General features: G+C 44.2%; 1 protein-coding gene across 7 annotated transcripts in view; it reads right to left on the bottom strand.

The window, feature by feature from the left end:
* Positions 1 to 20,010, bottom strand: part of NRP2 (neuropilin 2) — a 129,470-nt gene that overhangs the window by 66,557 nt on the left and 42,903 nt on the right. For all 7 annotated transcript variants that reach the window (XM_019553692.1, XM_019553689.1, XM_019553690.1 and 4 more), the window contains exons 4-7: positions 13,928 to 14,158; positions 12,808 to 12,963; positions 10,268 to 10,437; positions 8,156 to 8,311 (exon numbers count right to left, since the gene is read on the bottom strand). In XM_019553692.1, the coding sequence (XP_019409237.1) occupies positions 8,156 to 8,311; positions 10,268 to 10,437; positions 12,808 to 12,963; positions 13,928 to 14,158 (713 nt within the window). The remainder of the gene's footprint in view (positions 1 to 8,155; positions 8,312 to 10,267; positions 10,438 to 12,807; positions 12,964 to 13,927; positions 14,159 to 20,010) is intronic.

The raw sequence follows: 20,010 nt of genomic DNA, 5'->3' as shown, positions 1-20,010 counted from the left end.
AGCACTATGAAGAGATATTTTTCAAGTCTGCAGACAGGACACATTAATGCAACCCTCCCGGAATCCAACACATTGGGGCATGGAGATTGTTTTTGCAGGAAGAGAGTAATTCAATATTAAATCCATGATGGTTGCTGTCAAGTGTTCACAATGCTGCATCCAGAATTCTGCTCTCCATGCCTTATGCTGGGAGCCCGCCTCTGGAAGGTGGCATTAGTTAAGGGGGGGTGAGGAGTGGAGTGCATTGTTTGCAAATGTGGCTGATAATTGGGATTTGGAGTACATTTGAACTTTGACAGAATACTAATCCAGAGACTATAGATCACGCTGCTACCGTTTAGCAACACAGCATGGCTTATATGTTTTTAATATCCCATTTTATCCCATCTGAACCCCTTCTGCCCATCCTTTCCCTTGCTCAGCAGTCACCAAATACCCTTTTTTCCAGCAGGAGGGCTAAAAGAATGTGGTTGCTGTAAATGGTCTTAAGTGTGCACGCACATGTGTGCATACACATAGGCACATGCTGAGTGAGAGGATATATTTCCACACTAAAGCAAAGCCTCCAGTTGTATATCAACTCAGAGGCTGATATGCAGCACGTTATATAAGAACATAAGACAGAAGAACATAAAATGCTTATCCAGCCCTATGCAACTGCCTTTTCTTTTAGATTCATTTAATTCCAGTATCCTCCTTTTTCATCCTCTGCCTCAATCCCTCCCTTCTCCAAACATGGCTAGGTGTCTCAAATATATTTATCCTCCTTGTTCTAGTCACCTTCCCTGATAATATATTCCATATGGTGATTATCACCCAATCTGGCCTGTTTCCTGATTACTTCCCATTCTGGCTTGTTTCCTAGTTTCTATTGCCTAATATTTGAACCCCTTAGCAGTAAGAAGAAAATGGGCCTGAATGATGTACAATGATATAACACGCCTCTGACTTCAGTAGAGTTAGTTCTGACTGACACCTACAAAAGAAAGGCTGGAATTGACTCTTTCAACTCTACCAGCTTTATTGCCCCCTTTTGTAAAGCTGAAAATATCTCTTCAGTTAAATTTTCTCTTCTTTCTAATAAGAATAGTCCAATGACCTTAATTTTGCTTCCGTACTTAGGGTCATATTCTCCTCTCAGACAGGACTCAATTCAACCAATTACTTAAGCGTGTGCCTAAACTTAGGCACATGCTTAAGAATCTTTCTGAACCAGGCCCTTACATCTATGCAGCTCCCACCAAAAGCAGCTGCTGATAAGCATGTATGGGCAGAAGTGACCCTAATATTCTTTATAAAGACAGCTAGCATCTTTGCTGGCAACTTCAGGTACTCTCTCAGGTAGTAACAACCTCTCTGTGATGCTGCACAGCAGCCTAGATGAAGCACTAGAAAAACTTCATTTTAGTACTTTAAATGGTACTGATTACCACCTTTTGCTATATCACAGGAGGCTGTATACCCTTTGCTTTTAATGCTGCACCTCTACCCCAGACTGACAGTTTTACTGATTGTCCCACCAATAAAACCCAAATCTTTTTTTGTTCAGATTCCTTAAGTTTGGCTACTTACCTTAAGGTAAATTATTTTGTGTTATTTTAGAAGAGATTTTGCCATCTGCTAAGCCAATTCCCCTAAACTCCCAAAGCCTCCAATTTCTGTATCATCTGTGCTCACCATCTTGCTTTGCATTTTGAAAAACAACTAGTGATTTGGGGTGACTCACCATTTGGGGCTCAACTTAGCATATCTTAACAGTGCCTGTTTTTCAGAGAGGAAGTGCTCAACCCTGTTAAAGAATCAGGCTCTTATAAGGTGTCCCAACAATGGCCCCAAAAACTGATATGCCCCAACAACACTGATTGGTTCTCAATACATTGGCTTCCTTATCTCTCCTGAGTTGCCTCCTGTTGACCTGCTAGTAAGAGTCTGCTGCTAATCATATTGATTTGTTGCAACTAAAAGCCTGAGCCAAAACCCTCTGAGTTTCACAGAAAGATTCCCATTGATTTCAGTGGGCTTTGAATCCTGCCCAGATTGAACCCTTCCAACAGGGAAAACCTGCAGGAAGGTTTGTGAAATTCACACCTCCAAGAAAGGAGAACTGCTCTTTCCTATAAAACAGAACATCAGTATTCCTCCAAAATACTACACTTTTCAACTCACTCAGCACATATTTGGAGCCAAATCTTCAGCTGAAGTAAATCAACATCACTCTATTGACTTATATGGAGATGCAGTGATTCACGCCAGCTGAAAATCTGGCTGCGATCTTGATATATGTATGAAAGGGAGAACACACGCACACAGGGGTGACAGAGTTAGAAGACAAATGGGAAAACCATTAACAAATTAAAAGCATCTTCTAAGAAGCAGTCAAAGCAACACGTTTCCACTGCAGCATCAAAGATCTGCCTGTCCCTTCCTCACATTTTATGTTGACTTCAGTTTCCATCCACTCGGCCAGGCTACACGTAAAATGAAATTGATAATCAATGAGAGCTGACCTCCTTAATTAATTTGCTGCAGAAACCAAATGAAAGGGGAAGATGCTGAGACTAGAAGCAGCAAGGATAGGTTTTCCACAAACATCCACCCCTTCTTGTAAATCAGATTCATGACACTCCTCATTTTAAAAACTTCCCCTTGTTGGTTAAGGGATTTTTTAAGCTGCATTAGTTCCAGTGGGTGTGGGAATTCTGCCAGCTGCAGAGTCAGAAGTGAAGCAAAGGAGAGAAAAACGCCATTAAATCCAAAAGGAAGTTTATGGTTGGGGGTGACCTCTTGTCTTGTTTATTTTTAGTGCTGTTTTTGTCATCATGCAGTTTTTTGAGACATTAAAGGAAAAGGTTTCCCTTTTCTAAGGTGGGGGCAGGAATAACAGCAGCTCTCTTCTCCCTCCTGCGCCATGTAGGGTGGTGTGCATGTGTGTGTGCACGCACGCGCTTATGCATGCCTCCCTGGACCTACTAGATTGACTGCAGGATTATGTTACCCCTATGGAGACACAACCCTGGAACAGAGCACACTAAAAGGATTAGGGTTTCAGGATTTGAGACAGAGAAGCATGAAGGAGACAAGAAGGGGAGATTATTTTTTTTGTTAGATGGAGAGGATGTAAAATGGTGGCATGAGGATTCTGGGGAAGAAATGGACAGTTCCAGATTTACTAAAGCCAGGAACAAAGGATGAAAGAGCAACAATTTCCTGCAAGCATTTGGAGAGCAATAGAGTCCAATTCTGCTCACTTCACTGAATTGCCATCACCTCTCCTGACAGCATGACCTGCATACTACCTGCAGGACTGGGCACAATGTGTATTGGGCAGTGAGCCACCATTGAAAACAACCTTTACTGGATCACAGTTTATGCCTGCTAAGGACAAGCAGAATCCTACGTACTTAGGGAGGTCCTGGATCAAGGTGTCACCTGGGACACAAGGGCAGTGGGATCTACAGTTATCTTGCCAAGGGTAAGTGAGGTCCCAAAGTGTAAGGCTACCTCTGGGCTAGGAAACCCAGGATCTTACTTCCTGGGTACAGTTCTAAGGGTAAATTCTCGGCCAAATGTTGACAAGTTGTTTACGCTGCAGGACGGGTAGAAGCAAATCAGGATTTGAGAGACATGAGTTAAACATCTGCTGTACAATACTGTAATGCAGATGAGGTTTCAGACTGCCAGCAGATCACTAGATCTTTTCTTGAACTCTGTAGATAAAAAAACCCACAGAACTGAGCTTTCACTAAGATTACTGAGTCCAGATGTCCTTGGGCAAAACCAAAAGGAGAAGTATCATTAGAGAAGGAGCAGATTTATCCTAAGAGCCACCCCTGATAGTCCCTACCTAGATACTGTAAGTACCTTGTGCCTTCCACTATCAGTTTCTAATGAAAGGTGAGGGTGCTAAGTTACCTGAGAGCTCTGCCCTTCTATATGCACCAATTTAAAATATAACTAAAGGAGGCCAGATAGCAAACAAGTCCTCAGACAGCCATTAGAATTAACAAGAAAATTTAAATAACTGCAGCTCAGATCTTGTCTAGTGTTTCTCATCCTATGATCTGCAAGCACTTTAAAAAAGAGGGTAAGTTGCATTATTTTCATTTTGCAGGTGGGAAAACTGAGGAAAAAGTGCTGACATGACTAGTTTGAGGTCACTGGCAGCCAGGAATGAAACTTAGGTCCCCAAGCACTCATTCCTGTGTCCTTGTGAACTGGGTCCTGATATGATCCATACCCACTTCATAATACTCAGTGATGTCAGTAACTGCTAACAAGAAGGGATTTGTTAAGAGAAATGTACTAGCGGTAACAATCAATTCTTTTTTCTTTTTTTTAATCCGGATGCATTTTAGGCTGTATAGAGAGGATAGCAACAACACATAAACGTAAGGCCTGATGCTGCCAGAGGCCAAGCCCCTTACTTGAAGTCAGTGGGAGTGGAGAGCACTTAACACTTCAGAACCAATATTTTTTGTTTTACTTGCCTGCAAAATGATTTATATGATATAAATGACTACTATATCACGCTTGAAAATATAGCCTAGTGGGTCCAATGATTCAGTCTCTTGTGCAGCAAGTGCTGACACCAGGTACAACAGAAATGAAGCTCCCAAATCTGACTGCTGTCATTTATAGAGATTGATCAGAATGCTACATCCAAGCCTTCATGGGTTTTGGAGCATTTGAAATACAGATGTACACGTGGCACTTTGGACCTATGTTGTGTACATGCATGCATGCATAAATATATTCCTGATAGAGACGGATATGTAGTAGGCATGTCTATTTCACATGTTTGTATTTCCATGTGTATATTAATGGGGGTGCATTATACATGTGCACGATTTTCTGAACCAGCTCTTGAAAGAAGGTGGCTTGCAAACCCCCAAACAAAGCCGTAATCACTTTTCTTTCTGTACAGCATGCCCTTCCTCACCTGTTGAATGGGAACAGACGAGGTAGACAGGCACAGAGACAGAAAGACTTTAATCCTGACCTCACTCAGGCAGCACGTCTGCAATTCCATTCCCCTCCCTCCACTCCAAAAGGCAGTAGTAGCACCTTGCAAGAAAACAACAGAGCCGTCCCCCACTGCCTTGAGCGCTCATTAATCTTGTTTTCCTCCACTTTATTCTGCTTTTTCCTATTCCCTTGCCTTTAGTGCACTGTATCAACACTGACAGCAGCTGGGGAATTGAAGTTGAGTTTTCACATTCTGTTGTAAACACCATATCCTCCTCTTTCCTCTTCCTTAGCACTGGTAACAGTGGTGGGGAGGTCATACCTGCCTGTCCCTTACTGGAGAGAGCAATTCCTTCCCTCCTTCCCCCCGACATCTCCTAAATTGACTCTCTTTCTAATTTTCAGATGAAGATATAGATGTTAGCTGACCTCCTGGTAGCACCAGTGAAGCTTGGCTCCCAGCCCACCTTACCCAGGCAGCAGGGAGAGATTCAGAACAGCTTCTTATGGGCTGACACATATACACAGAAATATAGTCCCCCCTGCCCCTCCCCACTCCTCATGGCATCAAATCAAACTGCGGCAGACTTGACAAATCTATTTGGCACGGTTCGCTCAACTATTTCAGCTCGAACCGTGCAGAGTGCTGCACTGACACACCATGAACAGGGTGGAATCTGCACATTAAATACAGACATCTGGGAGCTTTCCTAATGAAGGAACAGCAGAGATTAACGTTAAAGGAAAAGCGCAGCCAGCCCTCCAGTGCTCGATGCGCTGAGCTGCGCTATGGGGCTCGGGGATGTATATTCGAGTCAAGAGGTTCTGCACTCGCCCTGCTGCTGGGCTGCTGCAGGCGAATCATTTAAAGGGGAGGGGAGCTGCTCACCCTGATTTTGGGTTAGGCAAGCCACTGAAAAGCAATTACTTATCCTCCAGCCTCAGGAGGTGTCTGCTAAATTGAGGCCAAGGTACAAAAAGAGAAAAGAGACTGGAATGAACAAAAAAAGTGCAGAGGAAGAGACTGTACTTATAAAAATTAAGAGAGAAAATGGCCTTGAAGGAGGCTACGGAGCTGAGAGCTCTTTGAACACATGAAAGGGTCAGATCTTCCACTGGTCATTCATGCTGCTACAGGGGTTGAAACCACAAAAGTATCTAGGCTATAGGTTCTTATACTTTGGGGACTAGGCCTGACTGGTATAAAACAGCTTAGCTCCAATAAAAACAACAGTTATCCTGATTCATACCAGTTTAGGATCTAGCGTTTCACCTACAGCTTCACAGGGATGGGAAGGATAAAGTCACATGTGATGAAACTCCCTGCCCAGCCCCACTCTCACCTCCCTTGACTCTGAACAGTGGATTTCCTGAAAATGGCAATTTAAAACCAGCATGACTGGGCTGTTTATCATCATATCTTTCTAACTGTCCTTCTTACAACCATTCCCTTGTACCTGAGCTGTTAAAAATGGTCCCCCTGAAGCCTTAAATTCACCTGCCTTATATTTTGCTATAGTCTCAAAACTCAGACTGGGTCCTCTGAAAGGTCTGCAAAATCCTTCAAACCTTCCCAGATGACCCATACCCAGCCATGATACAGAAGTGGTCACAGTATAGTTTTGCATTGGAATCACATGAATCCTAGAGATATGCCCCAGCCATGAAGCACAGATCCAGATCCAGATCCAGTCTGCCCACATGTTTGGATCTGGGTTGGACTTATCTCTATGGGGTTCTGTGACCCTTACAAAGCTAACTAATTTGTACTGAGCTTCAGTAGGAAGCATGGCTTAGTAGATACTGGTTCAAATCTGTGCTCTGACACACACTTCCTGACTGACCTTGGGAAAGTCACTGAACCTCTCATTTACCCAGCTATAAAATAAGGATAAAAATCTTCCATGCCTCACAAGGGTGCTGAAGGATAAATTAATTGGTGATGCTGAGGCACTCAGACCCTAGAGTAGTGGGGACTGGGTAGTCACACAAGTACCACAAATGTCATCTGCTCTGAGAGGTGCAGCTCAGCTGAGCCTGAGACATAAATTAAAAATACACTTATATGGAAGATGAAACCCTATGAAGGAAAGAAAAGAACAAATCTCTGCAAATCTGAGCTGCTGAGTTATATGCCAGCATTGGCCCTGCCATTGGAGGGGTGGACTGTTAATTTAATGGAACAGCTGAACAAATTGAAATACTTGGAAAGAGGAGGCAGCTGCTCTTGGAGCCTTTGCTGCATGGTACATATGTACATGATCCAGTGAGGGGGGTGCAAAGCAACAGCACCAGCAGCCACACCTCATACTGATGAGCAGGAGTGCCCTTAATTAAAGAGAACGTGTAGCCAGGCAGAATTAGAGAACAGCACCTCTTAGGACACACTATTGTTTTATACACAGCTACACCCTGAGCAGTCACTTCTCCTACTTGCCAGTTAGCTCCTCACCTCATCATACTTAAAAACATCTTCCCAGAGCATCATTTGAGTGTCTCCTGCATTGAACATCCATTATGCATCTAAAGGATCAAATATCTCAAAGGGTCAAATATCCACATTCATAAACAATCTCAGCCCACATGCCTACACACAACTGGGAGCTGCGGACAGAAAAGGCATAAGCACAGAAGACTCAATGCATCACTGCCAACCACGACTGCTACTGCCGATCCCATATCCTTGACAAACTGAATTGCTCCTCATTATTTATTGTTCACTTTATTCTCCGGGACATTGTGATCCCCTCATAGGATTCGTGCCCTTTCATTTCCAGGCCTCAATAACTCCTGAACTGCAGTTTCATGTGGTTTTGTGATTGTTAACCCAGCATGCAGACGGGGCTCCGGCCATAAATGCTCCATGAATCTTGTGTGGCAAAACACACGCATTTTCTCCTTCATTTACAGTCAGGGAACATACTGCAGGCTCTCTCCACTGAGCAAGATGCAACAGCAGCCAGGTTTTCCAAGGAATGAGGATTTCCTGATCACTCCACAGATGAGGAGGATTATTTCTGGTGAAAGCCATATCACAGATTCTTTCAACCCTGACTAAACAGTGGCAGCAAGCAGCAACTCCCACCTCCTACCCACTCTCCCCCCACGACAATTATATTATATTATATTCCATTCTTCTGCTGACTGCTAGACTCATAGAGATGCAAACAGTATGGAGAAATGCATTTACCTTGTGGTTTTTCCCATGCCGGAACATCATCCAATCCTCACCATTGGTGCTGACCTCCAGCTTGTAGGAGTGGACATAGTAGCCATTCTGTGTTTCTCTGGAGATGGCACCCTGGGTAGCAATGGCTGTCAGCACTGTCAGGAAACGAAGGTCCACCTTGTTGGGTTTTCCAAGAGGTGAGAGGAAGAGATGGGTAAAAACCTCAGACCCATCATAAGCTAGATCACCCTTATTTTTAAAAACTAAGGAGCACATGATCCACTGCTGCAAACTGCTGTGGCTCCAGTCCATGGACCTGCACTGGAGATTTACACTTTGTCAGTTTACACGAGCTGTGATTTAATACTGAATCTCCTTGAGGTTTGGTAGAAAACAGAGATAAGGTACTTTTGCTCTGCAGTGGCTGGAGAGTTCTGTCTTGAGAGTCCCATGCAAGGATCAAACTGGTTGGGACACTCAACACAATCACTCCAGCATCATTTTTCACCCTGCTGGACTCTAGATCTGGCCACACACAGGCTGCAGAAAAAAGTGCTTCATGTTTTGCTTTCTGGCTGCAATTCTCCAATCTCTCGTTTCAGGGGGCAGAGGTGTGTTGCAGGTGCCTCACTTTCCCCTCCCATCCTTTGCCCATCCTATCTGTATGTACACTTTTTGGGACAGGGACTGTCTTCTCCCTTTTCTGTGGGGCATCAGTCTCAGCTGGGGAATCTAAGCACCACTGTGATAATAAAGAATAAGTGGTAGTGGAGGGGAAGTGGTGCAAGTGCTAATGTGCCAAAGATCATACAGGGGCAAAATCCTGGTGTCCTTATGCAACATTTACCCATTATTTAAGCAAATTCCCATTGATTTCAACAGGAGGACCTCCCCCCCAGGGCTTGACCTCAGCAGTGGTTTAGCCAGCACAAGGACTGAGTGAAACTGATTAAGGACCTTGAAGTTTGCCAGTATGTGAAAGTTATACAGTGCCCCCTCAGACAAGACAACAGGATCTTCACTAAAATTGAAAGCTCACATCCTTTTAAATGGGACAGAGGCCAAGCTTTTCCATGTAAAATATAATCATGATGTCCAATTAGCAAGAGCTGCAGTTCATGGTTTTCCATTTTTTTAGTTATCTGGGTTAAAAAAGGTCACAGGAGCTGGCTCGGTAGCATTGCCATGAATGAAGAATTAGATATCTGCTTCAGGCAATGACATTTCACTACCTCAAGTTCTTAATGCCCTTTAGCATGCACCATCTCCCCGTGATATATATGCAGTCAGAAGCCCTTTATGGACCAAGAGTATAGTTCAAACAAGGTCCTAACAAAAGCCTTTGCTCTATAAAACCCCTAATCGAAGTCCACCCTGCCAATGCTTGCTACATCTCCAGTAGAATAAATATTATTCTAGCCACTCTTTCACAACACTGTGTTAAGGCTGTGGCCGTCAGGATGGCTGCAGAGTCAACGGTCCTTGTAAGTGGCTGCATTCAGGCTCTCAGCTCTCTGGAAAGTCCATCAAAGTTTAGGGGGCATGAGGTCAAGTCAGACCTTGTACAGGAATGTTAATGGGTCAACAGGGCTGGCTCATTGCACAAAGGCAGTCAGGCTGACTTTGCTGAAGAGCAGCAGCAGCAGCTAACCCATTGCTGATGCCCTGCAAGTCACGGAGGCAATAAAAAATCCTACAAGCCTCATGTTTCAAGGGTCAATTTAACAGCATGAGAATCGGTTCGTTCAAAGCAGCGTGGGGGGGAGGGGCACTGAAGCTTCAGAGTACAGTGGCAGGACCTTGCCAAGGCTGGCTTCGCCTCCTGCAGAGACGCATTCTTGCTGCATTGCTCTGCCAGGGCTGGCTACAAAGCTCTCCCAGCGGTGCCTGCCAATGCCAGCTACCTTGCGGCACTGCCTCACAAGACAAGACTGGTGGGAACTCCAGCAGATCACACTTTTGACAAAAGAGATTTAGAGGTCAGTGCAGCACCACACGCCACGCCAGCTGTCTGGCAATACAACTGCTGCTAAGCCTAATATCAAGAGCCCTGCTTCCCCAGCATGTTAATGTTCTACTTGGATAATCTAGGGCTCCTGTTCTCCCCTTTTGCCCACTGGGACCAGGACATACCTGGAGGTATTCCTTGTTGGAATCCACATTGGGAGTCCATCCATTGTCATCGCTGTTGAGCCGGCTCTGCTGTGGGGTCCACCTCCCATCTGAGTAGGTGGAGGAGGCACTGATCTGTTCATTGGAGATCCTGCCAGATTCCATCCCCAAAGGAACGTTGCACTGGAAGTCTAGAGCAGACACATGCACAGATCAGTTTACAAATCCTGTATATTTCCGTTCCAGTTGGAAGTCAGCCACAAAACTACTCCCCAGAATCCTGGAGCAAATCCTTATGCCCATAAAAATGAATGTATTTACACAGGGCTATCTGAGCACACAAAACCACTGCAAATACTAATGTGAAAGCATCTATGAGAACAAAGGGTGGCCTTGGGTTTGAAGGACCTATTGGCAGTTGTATTATCGGGACTGTGTTATTAAGACCTTTCCCACTTCTAGAATTGGGTAAATGCCATCTCCACACTCTTTGGCCACCTGTGATGTGTGACTGCCTTCCCCTGCCCACATCAAGTTGTGCTAAGCCATTCACCTAGCTGTAAAGCTACTTAATTTCTTAAGCTAGGAGATGAATCCTAACTACAGCCAAAGCAAGGAATGGGCAAGGCATGAAAGAAACGCACTCTGCAAAGTCCAAGAGGTGTTGAGGTCAGATGGGAATATAATGGTTGATCAGGAGTTTATGTCAGACTTGACAGAGGGGGTGGAAAAGCAGAATCATAGGAGGTTCCTACCAATTAAGACTGAGAAATCTATTATCTTGCTTTCTGAATTTCCTCTTTTAAGGCTTTTAAAGGTGCAGTAATTCAGCCATGATGCACATCTTGTGCATTTTGTGGCATATGTCCCACAAACAGGGGCAAGATACATTTAACAAAAAAATGGCAAAAAAGAACTCAGCCGGCCAAGCCCTCAACTCGCATACAATGACATAGCTCTACTGACATCCTTTTTTTTAAAACATGGCCATGTTATACACAGCACTTGAAACACTAAGCCAAATTATACTTTCGGGGTACCATTAAAGTCTCAGTGGGCACGTCTACATGAGACGTTTACTGCAGAGTAGATTCTTAGCTGTGCAGTAAACACCATGTGTCTACATGTGTGTCCCTATTAGGCTGCAGTAAACTAATTAACTGTGCAGCAGGATAGTATTTGTAAATAGAAGTATTATCCTGCTGCAGTTTTTTACCCCACAACAACGCACATACAAGACACTGCTCAGGTTGGCTGGGGCATGAGGGTGCTTCAGTGTGGGGGCTGCCTGTTGACATGCCCCATACTGAAGCATCCTCATGCTCTAGCCAGGCCCTCCGTAGCATGTTGAGTGTGGGGAGTAACCCAGGGCTGGCAGTCTGACCCCTAGAGCCCCCGGCCAGCTGGGGCTGCTCCAACCTAGCTCAATATGCTGTCGTCCTGGGCACATGTTCAAATGGCGTATCCAGAAGCAATAAGCTCCCTAGCTTATTGCTTTGCATTAACTGTGCGTGTAGACGCGCCCAGTGAAAACAGAATTCGTCTCTTGAATAATTTTGCTCTTTTAATTTTTCAAATTTTAAGTTGAATTAACATTTAATGTCCCTGTTTTCTAAAAGGGGGCCAAAACCACAAAAGCAGGATGGGAAAGGAATACACACAAACCCATGCAGTCCCATCTCAGGCTTTTTTAACTGAGACATACCTGAGGCAGGGCTCATTAACAGAAGCTTCACTGTGGAGTCCTTAGCATTACAGCCTTTAATGCTGGTATTCTAAACTGCTCTACGTAGCTAAAGTCCTGTGTGCTCAAATTGGGGTCACCCAGACCCACCCTTTCTTTGGATAAATACAAATTAGAAAATTGGGAGACAGGTACGGTATTCTGAAAGTTTTCTCTGTAGCAACATAGGTTCATGGTACAAGGATGCTGAGAGCTACTGTTCTAGTTGAAGGGTACTATGAAAAAATAAACAACATTTTCTAACATGCATGTGTTAACACTACAAGTTTATGCATTCACAACACTAAAAGTACACAACTTATTTTCATCAAATCAAATCTTTTCCCTTTCTTTGTGAGGAACAGACAACAAATTTAAGTTTGAAATTATTAGCTTCAGACATTTTAAATTAGACAAGCATGAAATTTCAACTGGCAGTCCGGGTAATTGTATTTTGAGAAAATCAAGGAAAAAAAAGAACATTTCTTTCCCACTCTTCAATAATATAGCTGCACCAATTTTACTGAAATCTTCCAAAAATCCCCTGGAGTGAGACCAGACATGGAAAGTTTCACCCCAAAAGGAATTTGAGAAAGTTATGAGCAACTAAAAAGATGAAGGTCAGATGGATTCATTCTTAACAACAGTGCCCAGGCAAAAGCTAACACACACTTATTTTCAGTTCTCTCTGTACTGCTGCCTGAGAAGAAACCCCTTGAAAACACTCTCCGGATTACTCATTCAGATGCACAGATGGATGAAAACACTCCCAGAGATTCAGATGCAACAATCCATAGACCTGCACAAGTTAGAAGAAACTATAAAATTTCCAGCTTACTGTCTGGAATCTCCTGCTGGACTAGGTAGTAACGGGCTGAGAAACCATCTTTGGCCACTGCCAAATCAGTGTGGAAGGTGAGTGAGAGGATACCAGTAGTTGAGCGGATCTCTGAAGGAGTCTTAGTGCCACAGTATCTGCCTATCAAGGGGCCAACTGCAAAAGAAATAGGAGCAATTCTAGTTTCAGCATCTTGGTTGGGAACATCAATCTTTAACAAATCAGCACTACTGAGCAAAAACATACAGGTAGTGAACAGCAAGTAACAACCAACCCTACGGAACCAATCAGGATAACATGAAGGCATTTCAGATTTGTTCATTAACATCACTTTACAGTGGTATGGGCTTTTTTAAGAACAGAGAAAGCTGAAGCACAGTACTGGTTATATGTATGTTCACTCTGGCTATCCCTCCGCATGTCTAATATATCAATCACTATATTACAATGCATTATATATAATATTTGATAAATAGGTTATAAAGCAAGCCTTTGTCCTATATCTGTTGCACCTTAGTGATCAACAAGTCTATCCTGTCTTTAGTTAAGATGCTGCCATGATAAACATGCATTTCTAATTTTCTAATTGTATGTGCAAGACAAAGCCTACACTGACCCTCCCTGAGCACAAACCCGAAGTGCCAATAAAGTAGGCAGGATTTGCAGCCTTAGCATTTAACTGCTAGCTTCAACTGAGGGAAGGCCAATAATGTTTTGGATCCATTCAAAAGCCAAAGGCAAGTCAAAGCTTGGTCCAAGTCTATCAGCCCATCAAGCTAGTGTGGCTAAAGAATACCCGCTTCTATAACTAATAGGGTACAAAGGGGTGATGTGGCTAGAATTGTATGTGGTCACTTTTGGCTCTCCCCAAAAGACCAGGTCCCCCTTTATAGCTGAATTTATAGCTGAGTTGAGGAGGCCTTCTGCATGTCTGTGTCAGAGCTAAAAATCCTTTCGTTGAAGTCACAGCAAGATACCATAACCACTCTGTTACCACCTTCTAGGCTTTCAGTTACATTCATGATGCAAACTACTGTGAAACATTTCAGATTCTCCATCCTTATTGTTAATGGGACAATGACAGACACTGAAGAAAGCACCATTTCACTCCAGTGCTTACCTTGAGGAATGCCATCCCAGATGTCTAGCCAATCATACTTGCAATCTCCCTCCCCAATTTGCAAGGGGTCATGCTCGAGGTCAAAGGTTAGAAACTGAAGAATGATCTCCATCTTTGGCTTAGCCACGATGGTGAAAGTGCAATCTAAGTTGTGGGGATACTTATCAGGGAATCCTGGTGACTCTATAGTGCCATTGGTGCTGGTGAAGTTTCTAGAACAGTCTTCAGAGCCTGCAGTGGTAAGAAAAGTAGATGCAACATTAACAGCAATACAGCTGATGGTTCTCTCTTCATTGTGAGCTATTGAAAATCCATTCTGGATCCAAGGTGGTTGTATTCGCAAGAGGAATTTCACTGAAAATTTCCTGGGACACAGCAGTTTTGTAAATAGCATATGAAGAGAGAGGGTGAGACTTTAAAGCATTCTTAAGAGGTTTAAATCCACACTCTACACTAGTTTTAATGCCAATCTTAATCCCCTAGACCAGCAGTCATCAACATTTTTAGGCTGCAGGCTGGAGTGACCCAGTTTGGGTAGGTAGGTGGATGGGTGAGTGCTAGGGCCCCGCTGCCATTGCCACTTTTCCCCATCACAGCATGAGGAAAACACCCATAGCTGGCTGGCACTTCTCCCTATGGCAGCGCTGGAAAAGTGACTGTCAAAGCCCTCCTGCTGCTGAATGGCTTCAAAGCCCCATGTCTGTGGGATGGATGAAATGGCTCCGTGGGCTGACTCCAAGCCACAGGCTGAACCTAAACACATTTGCCCTAAACACATTTGGTAAATATCAGCGTCTACAGCTAAAATTCCTTAGCTAATATTCTGAAAATGGTATGAGGGTAATGGGTAAAACCAAAAATGTTCAACACCCAAGACTGCAACACAACAGAATGACTCTCATTGCAATGATACAATCCCACCAATATAAAGGCCATGCTGCTGGGCAATAATCTCGTAGGTAAGAATAGGCCATGCATAAAGAAGATGCTGGTATTTTTTCCCCACTCCCACATGCCACCAATGGGTCCTAAGGCCTGAGCTCTTCTCATCTGGCAACGAGCTCTTTTGGGTTGGCTGTTCCAGAGGAAAAACGCCATTAAAAACACTTCTCTAGCTGGACCTAGATTCATTCAGTTGGATGGCAGCGCAAATAGAGCTAGTGTATGCACACTGTACTGTGGGGGAGGAGGGGTTGAGGCTTAGGAGCCAAAACCCACATCCAGTCAGACTAAAAGAACTAGCTCCCTATAGGCACACTTGAGGATTTAAATGGAAAAATCCTTTGTTAAGGAGTTTAACTGTCCTAGAGAAGGAAGAGAAACGAATGACATCTGGTATGGAAGAGGAGCTGTTGAACTTTTAAGAGAGCCCCTCTTCTGGTCTTTTGGCTGTCTGAGAATTTTGTATTAGGCCTCCTCACTTCATCCTGACCTGAACCTCCTTCTCGAGAGTCAGAAAAACTGGCTTCTTTTTCCAAATATAACATAGACTTGCTGTGAGGCTTTATGATAGTTACTTAACTATTCTGCGTCTCAGTTTATCCACCAGCAAAATGGGGATAATAATATTTATAAAACAGCCATGGTCTTCTATTTGGAAAGTGCTTTGAAACCATTGCACAGAAAACTGTAAAGGAAATGCAAATGCCCAATTATTAATTGTTGCTATTACGCATTTTCTTTTCCATCATAGCAACAATTAGGAAAGCCACCTCTCTGTAGAGGCACTTGGAGATTAGCATCCCAGAAGCTCACATAAACGGAGAATCCAGCTGATGGCCTAACATTTTCATTGTGGGGCTGCTGAAAGATTTTGGGAGGGGGGGAGAAGGCAAGAGAGATGCTGCTGAAAGGACAAACAGAGTGCTCTTTCTCACTGATTTAGTTGTCTGCACCAGAAATGTTAGTTATTTCTATCCTTAAGGAAGACTTTCTGATTGCCAATAGGGCAGACAATGTTGCCACTTATTTACTGCTGTCTTCAACACTGGCCTCCATTGTACCCAAGCCAGCTAAGTGCCTCCTTTCTCTCACAGGCTCAAGGTGCCCCAGGGTGGGGGGAGGGAGAGGTTGTGGCCTATTCATACCAGGACAACTTTAAAAACACTGCTCTGTAAAGACTGGACAATTAACAATGGACATTTCTAGCCTGGGGGTCAACAGAGGGGAAAGGGGGTGTTTCAAGGCCTTGTGCCCCACAACTGTAACACTGGATTAATATTCACAAAAGGTTCTGACTTTTGTTTTGTAGGGATTCTTTGCTTCCCCTCTATAAACCCACTGCTTCAACTCATGCAGTTGATACGTCTTCTTGGGACTAATGGGAGCCTTGTTATTCAATTCTGCATTAACCTATGCAAGTTAGGATAGCAGCCTGAGGTAACAGCTGGAACCTGGGTTATTATCTAGTGCCTCTAGATGGAGTACTACTGAGAGTCACCTCTTAATTGACTAGAGTGGCCAGTTTTGCTTGTGCTATACTGCAATATAGGGAGGCAAAAACTCAGGCTGAATATAAATCAGAAGACAATACAATAAAGAGAATAAAAATGTATTTCATTCTGATCAAATACAAAGGCAGATGGATTTATGAAGAAAATAATTTGTATGCCACGCTGAGAAGAAAAATACTGAATAAACCAGGTGTTTGAAGTCAACAGTGATCCGCTGGGTATCAAAGAGAAACAGAATTATGTGATATAAAATAGCAAAGATTTCCTTACGAAGGGCTCGGGTTGTGGTTACGATTTTGACTTGACCATAACGGTGAATAACGGTCAACTTTATAGCTAACTTTTGAATAATGAATGGGAATCATGTTTACCTCAGCAATATATACTGAATTACCCCAGCAGTCTTTCCTGCCCAGAGCAAGGGGCTGGATCCAATGATCTCACAAGGTCCCTTCCAGCCCTAAGCTTCTGTGAATCTGTGTGTGAATGCTTCCCCTGACTAGGCTGAGAGAATTGAGTCCATTAATAAATGACAGGTAACAAAGATATGCCTACCAAACTCACTGTCACAATAAAGTATCAGAGTTTGGGACAGCCTAGACTATAAAGTATGGATCTGCATCTGAACTCAGCCCAAATCATAGGAGCACTGGAACTTAGATTTTGGTTTAGACCCATCTTATCGTGGACCTATGCATCAATATCAGAGCTGTAAATGAACTTCTGTATAAAAAGGAGTGGTTTGTGTCTGTGTGTGTGGCTTTCAAATTTTTCTTCATTACATATTCCACTCCTAGTAATAAAGAAGTTTCAACCAATTCTACCAAAAAGAAAAGGAAAGAAAAGAAAAGAAAAGCTACTGTGGGCATCATGGTGTATCCCAAAATGCTAAGTGATTCTGGATGCAAAACTTTAGGCATCCTTAAAGTGGCCTGACTGGCAGAGTGCAAATGCTTAGCACTTTCTGAAAGCCAAGCCATTTTAAAACTGTATGAAGCCAAATGCTCAAAATCATCAAGCATTTTCCATAACTGTGGCCAGCATGGTGCAGTTTCAGGTCTCACAGCAAAATCAACCAATGCAACAACAGGGGACTTGTGCATTGCCATAGAGTTTATATGGCAAATGACTCTCGTAACCTGCTCATGGGGAAAATTAACATAAATTGCTAAATTAAATCTTTTTGGGGGGGGATTTTTAGATCACCTTCAAGAGGGAAACAAGATGAGCAGTGATGCTGCGTCCACTGATTTGAAATTTCTTGATAAGACACCCTATAAAGCCAGCGAAACCTCAATAGATACCCTAGCAGTTCAGACTGAAACTTAGGTCTGATCCATCCCATATCTAAGTGTCTACAAACAGAAGGTAGAAGGTGTTTACATTACAGACCTGAGGTCAGTGACATGCCCACCCCACTTCATTTGAAGATGTATTCAGAGGACCTGATTTATCCAGATGGACTTTGTGAACTCTGAAAACACACAACCCAATTGATTTCAGTTCCTCTCTGCAGGCTAGTGCCACTTTGCTAATCATTTTGAATTTTGCCTAGCATGGCTTGAAGGAAAGAGCCTTTTTCAGAAAGGATAATGGGATTGTTAACTGCACTCAGTGCCAGTGGAGAGGACTCTATTTGATGACACTCTGTGACTTCAACCATAAGGGCAAGTATGTTTTTCTACAGGAATTTAACCTGAGGAACAGGAACTGAGCAAACTCAGCACCAGTCTTCCTCCTATTCCTTCTGCTTCCCCGAAGCAGTTTCCTCTCCTTCTCTCCTGAGGCAACAAAAGCCTCTCTTTCCCACAATTTTAGCCCTTTCCTGGCACCTATCCAAAGAGACAGAAAGTTTTACACTCCCGGCCCATTGTATCTTCCTGCCAGCCAGAGTACAAAGTCAGTCCTTGGCTCTGTGTCAGTCCTGCCTCATCCTGGCCAATGCTGCATATGGGACCACTCCCTACTGTTTCACAGCCTGAGTCAGGGTGTGGAACTGACCACCAGAGCAAGCAAGGCAAGGTTCAACGGGATGGCCCTGGAGTTTATGGGTAAGGAGAGCAAGGCAAGACAAGCCTATTATGAATCAACCATTTTCTCCCCAGAACAAAGATGCACCTTGCCCTCAGCAGTACTCACTACTGGCCTCAGCAAATCCCAAAGTAAATTTATTCCTGATGGGTTAACTGAACCCTTTTATCCCCCCTGTTACCTGAAATGATACTATAATGAACTTTCTGATATGTATGTGCACCAATGCCTTCCAGTGGGTGGAATGAGAATGGCTCAACTGTGTGTCACACCTTCTATAGCAAAAGGAGTTTTGCCAGTTATATAGGTAGATTTCTAAGGCTCCCTTCCCCATTTTATATTAAAGCTTAGAATTTCCATTGCACCTGTATTCCCATTCCCATGCAGCAGATCATTTCCACAGGAGCCTGGAGATGGATAGGCCTCTGTGTATTTATGGGCCTCTGTCTGTATAATGGAGAACAATGCTCTGAATCTTTGCAGACTTGTATACTTGTGTTTTTGCTTCTTCCCAGGTCCATCTACACATGCAATTAATGCAAAGCAATAAACTCCAGAGCAGTTCAAGCTGGAGTAAGCTGCTCCTGGGCACAGCATCTCCACATGTGCCTGGGACAGCAGTAATTTGAGCTGGGCAGGCCCCCAGCTGACTGAGCTAAGCAGGCACAATTTACTAGGCCTGTGCGAAGCAGCAAGTATTTGCTTCAGATTCAGTTTCAGCCAATTCAGTGGGATCAATTCAGCCGAGTCAGATCTGGAGATTCAGCCATGGACTATATAGGTAGCAGTCCTCGATGATGCTAGACACAGCTGCCTCCAGCTGGTAAGTCTGTTGTGGTGGGTGGAGCGGGGAGGGAAGCGGGGTGGGGGAAGCAGCAGTTCAACACCCCCACAGCGAGGGAGGGATTGGGGCTGGAACAAGCTGCCCAGCTGGGGCAGGAGGCTGCAGGACTTGGGGACAGGGGCTTCCACAAGTGTGAGCCACTGCGCGCCACCAGTCCAGGAGCTGCTCTTCTGGTGAGGTGAGCACGCTAGTAGGGAGGGAAAGACTGCAGCAAGACCTGGATAGGTTACAGGGGTGGGCTAACAAAAAACAGGATGCATTTCCATATTGACAAGTGCAGGGTGCTGCACTTGGGCAGTAGTAACCAACAGCACACTTATAAGATGGGAAGCTCCCTTCTTGAGAGCACGGAGGCAGAAAGGGATCTTAGAGTCATTATTGACTCCAAGATGAACATGGGCCAACAATGCAAGGTCATGGTTGGCAGGGCTTAACCGGACCTAGTCGTGCATCCACAGATGCATCTCTAGCAGAGCCAAGGAGGTGATCCTCCCCCTCTACGCAACACTGGTCAGGCCACAGCTGGAGTACTGTGTCCAGTTCTGTGTGCCTTATTTCAGGAGGGATGTGGACAACATTGAGAGGAGGGCCACTCGCATGATCCAGGGACAACAGGGCCGACCCTACAATGAGAGACTGCAGGACCTGAACCTGTTCAGCCTTCACAAGAGAAGGCTGAGGGGGGACCTGGTGACCATCTATAAACTCACTAGGGGGGACCAGAAGGGTTTGGGAGAGACCTTGTTTCCCCTAGC

This window comes from Crocodylus porosus, unplaced genomic scaffold (assembly GCF_001723895.1).
Source record: "Crocodylus porosus isolate Cpor-Errol unplaced genomic scaffold, CroPor_comp1, whole genome shotgun sequence".
Taxonomy (NCBI): Eukaryota; Metazoa; Chordata; order Crocodylia; family Crocodylidae; genus Crocodylus; species Crocodylus porosus.
Note: the sequence above shows the minus strand (reverse complement) of the source record. Positions and strands in the feature narration are given on the sequence as shown.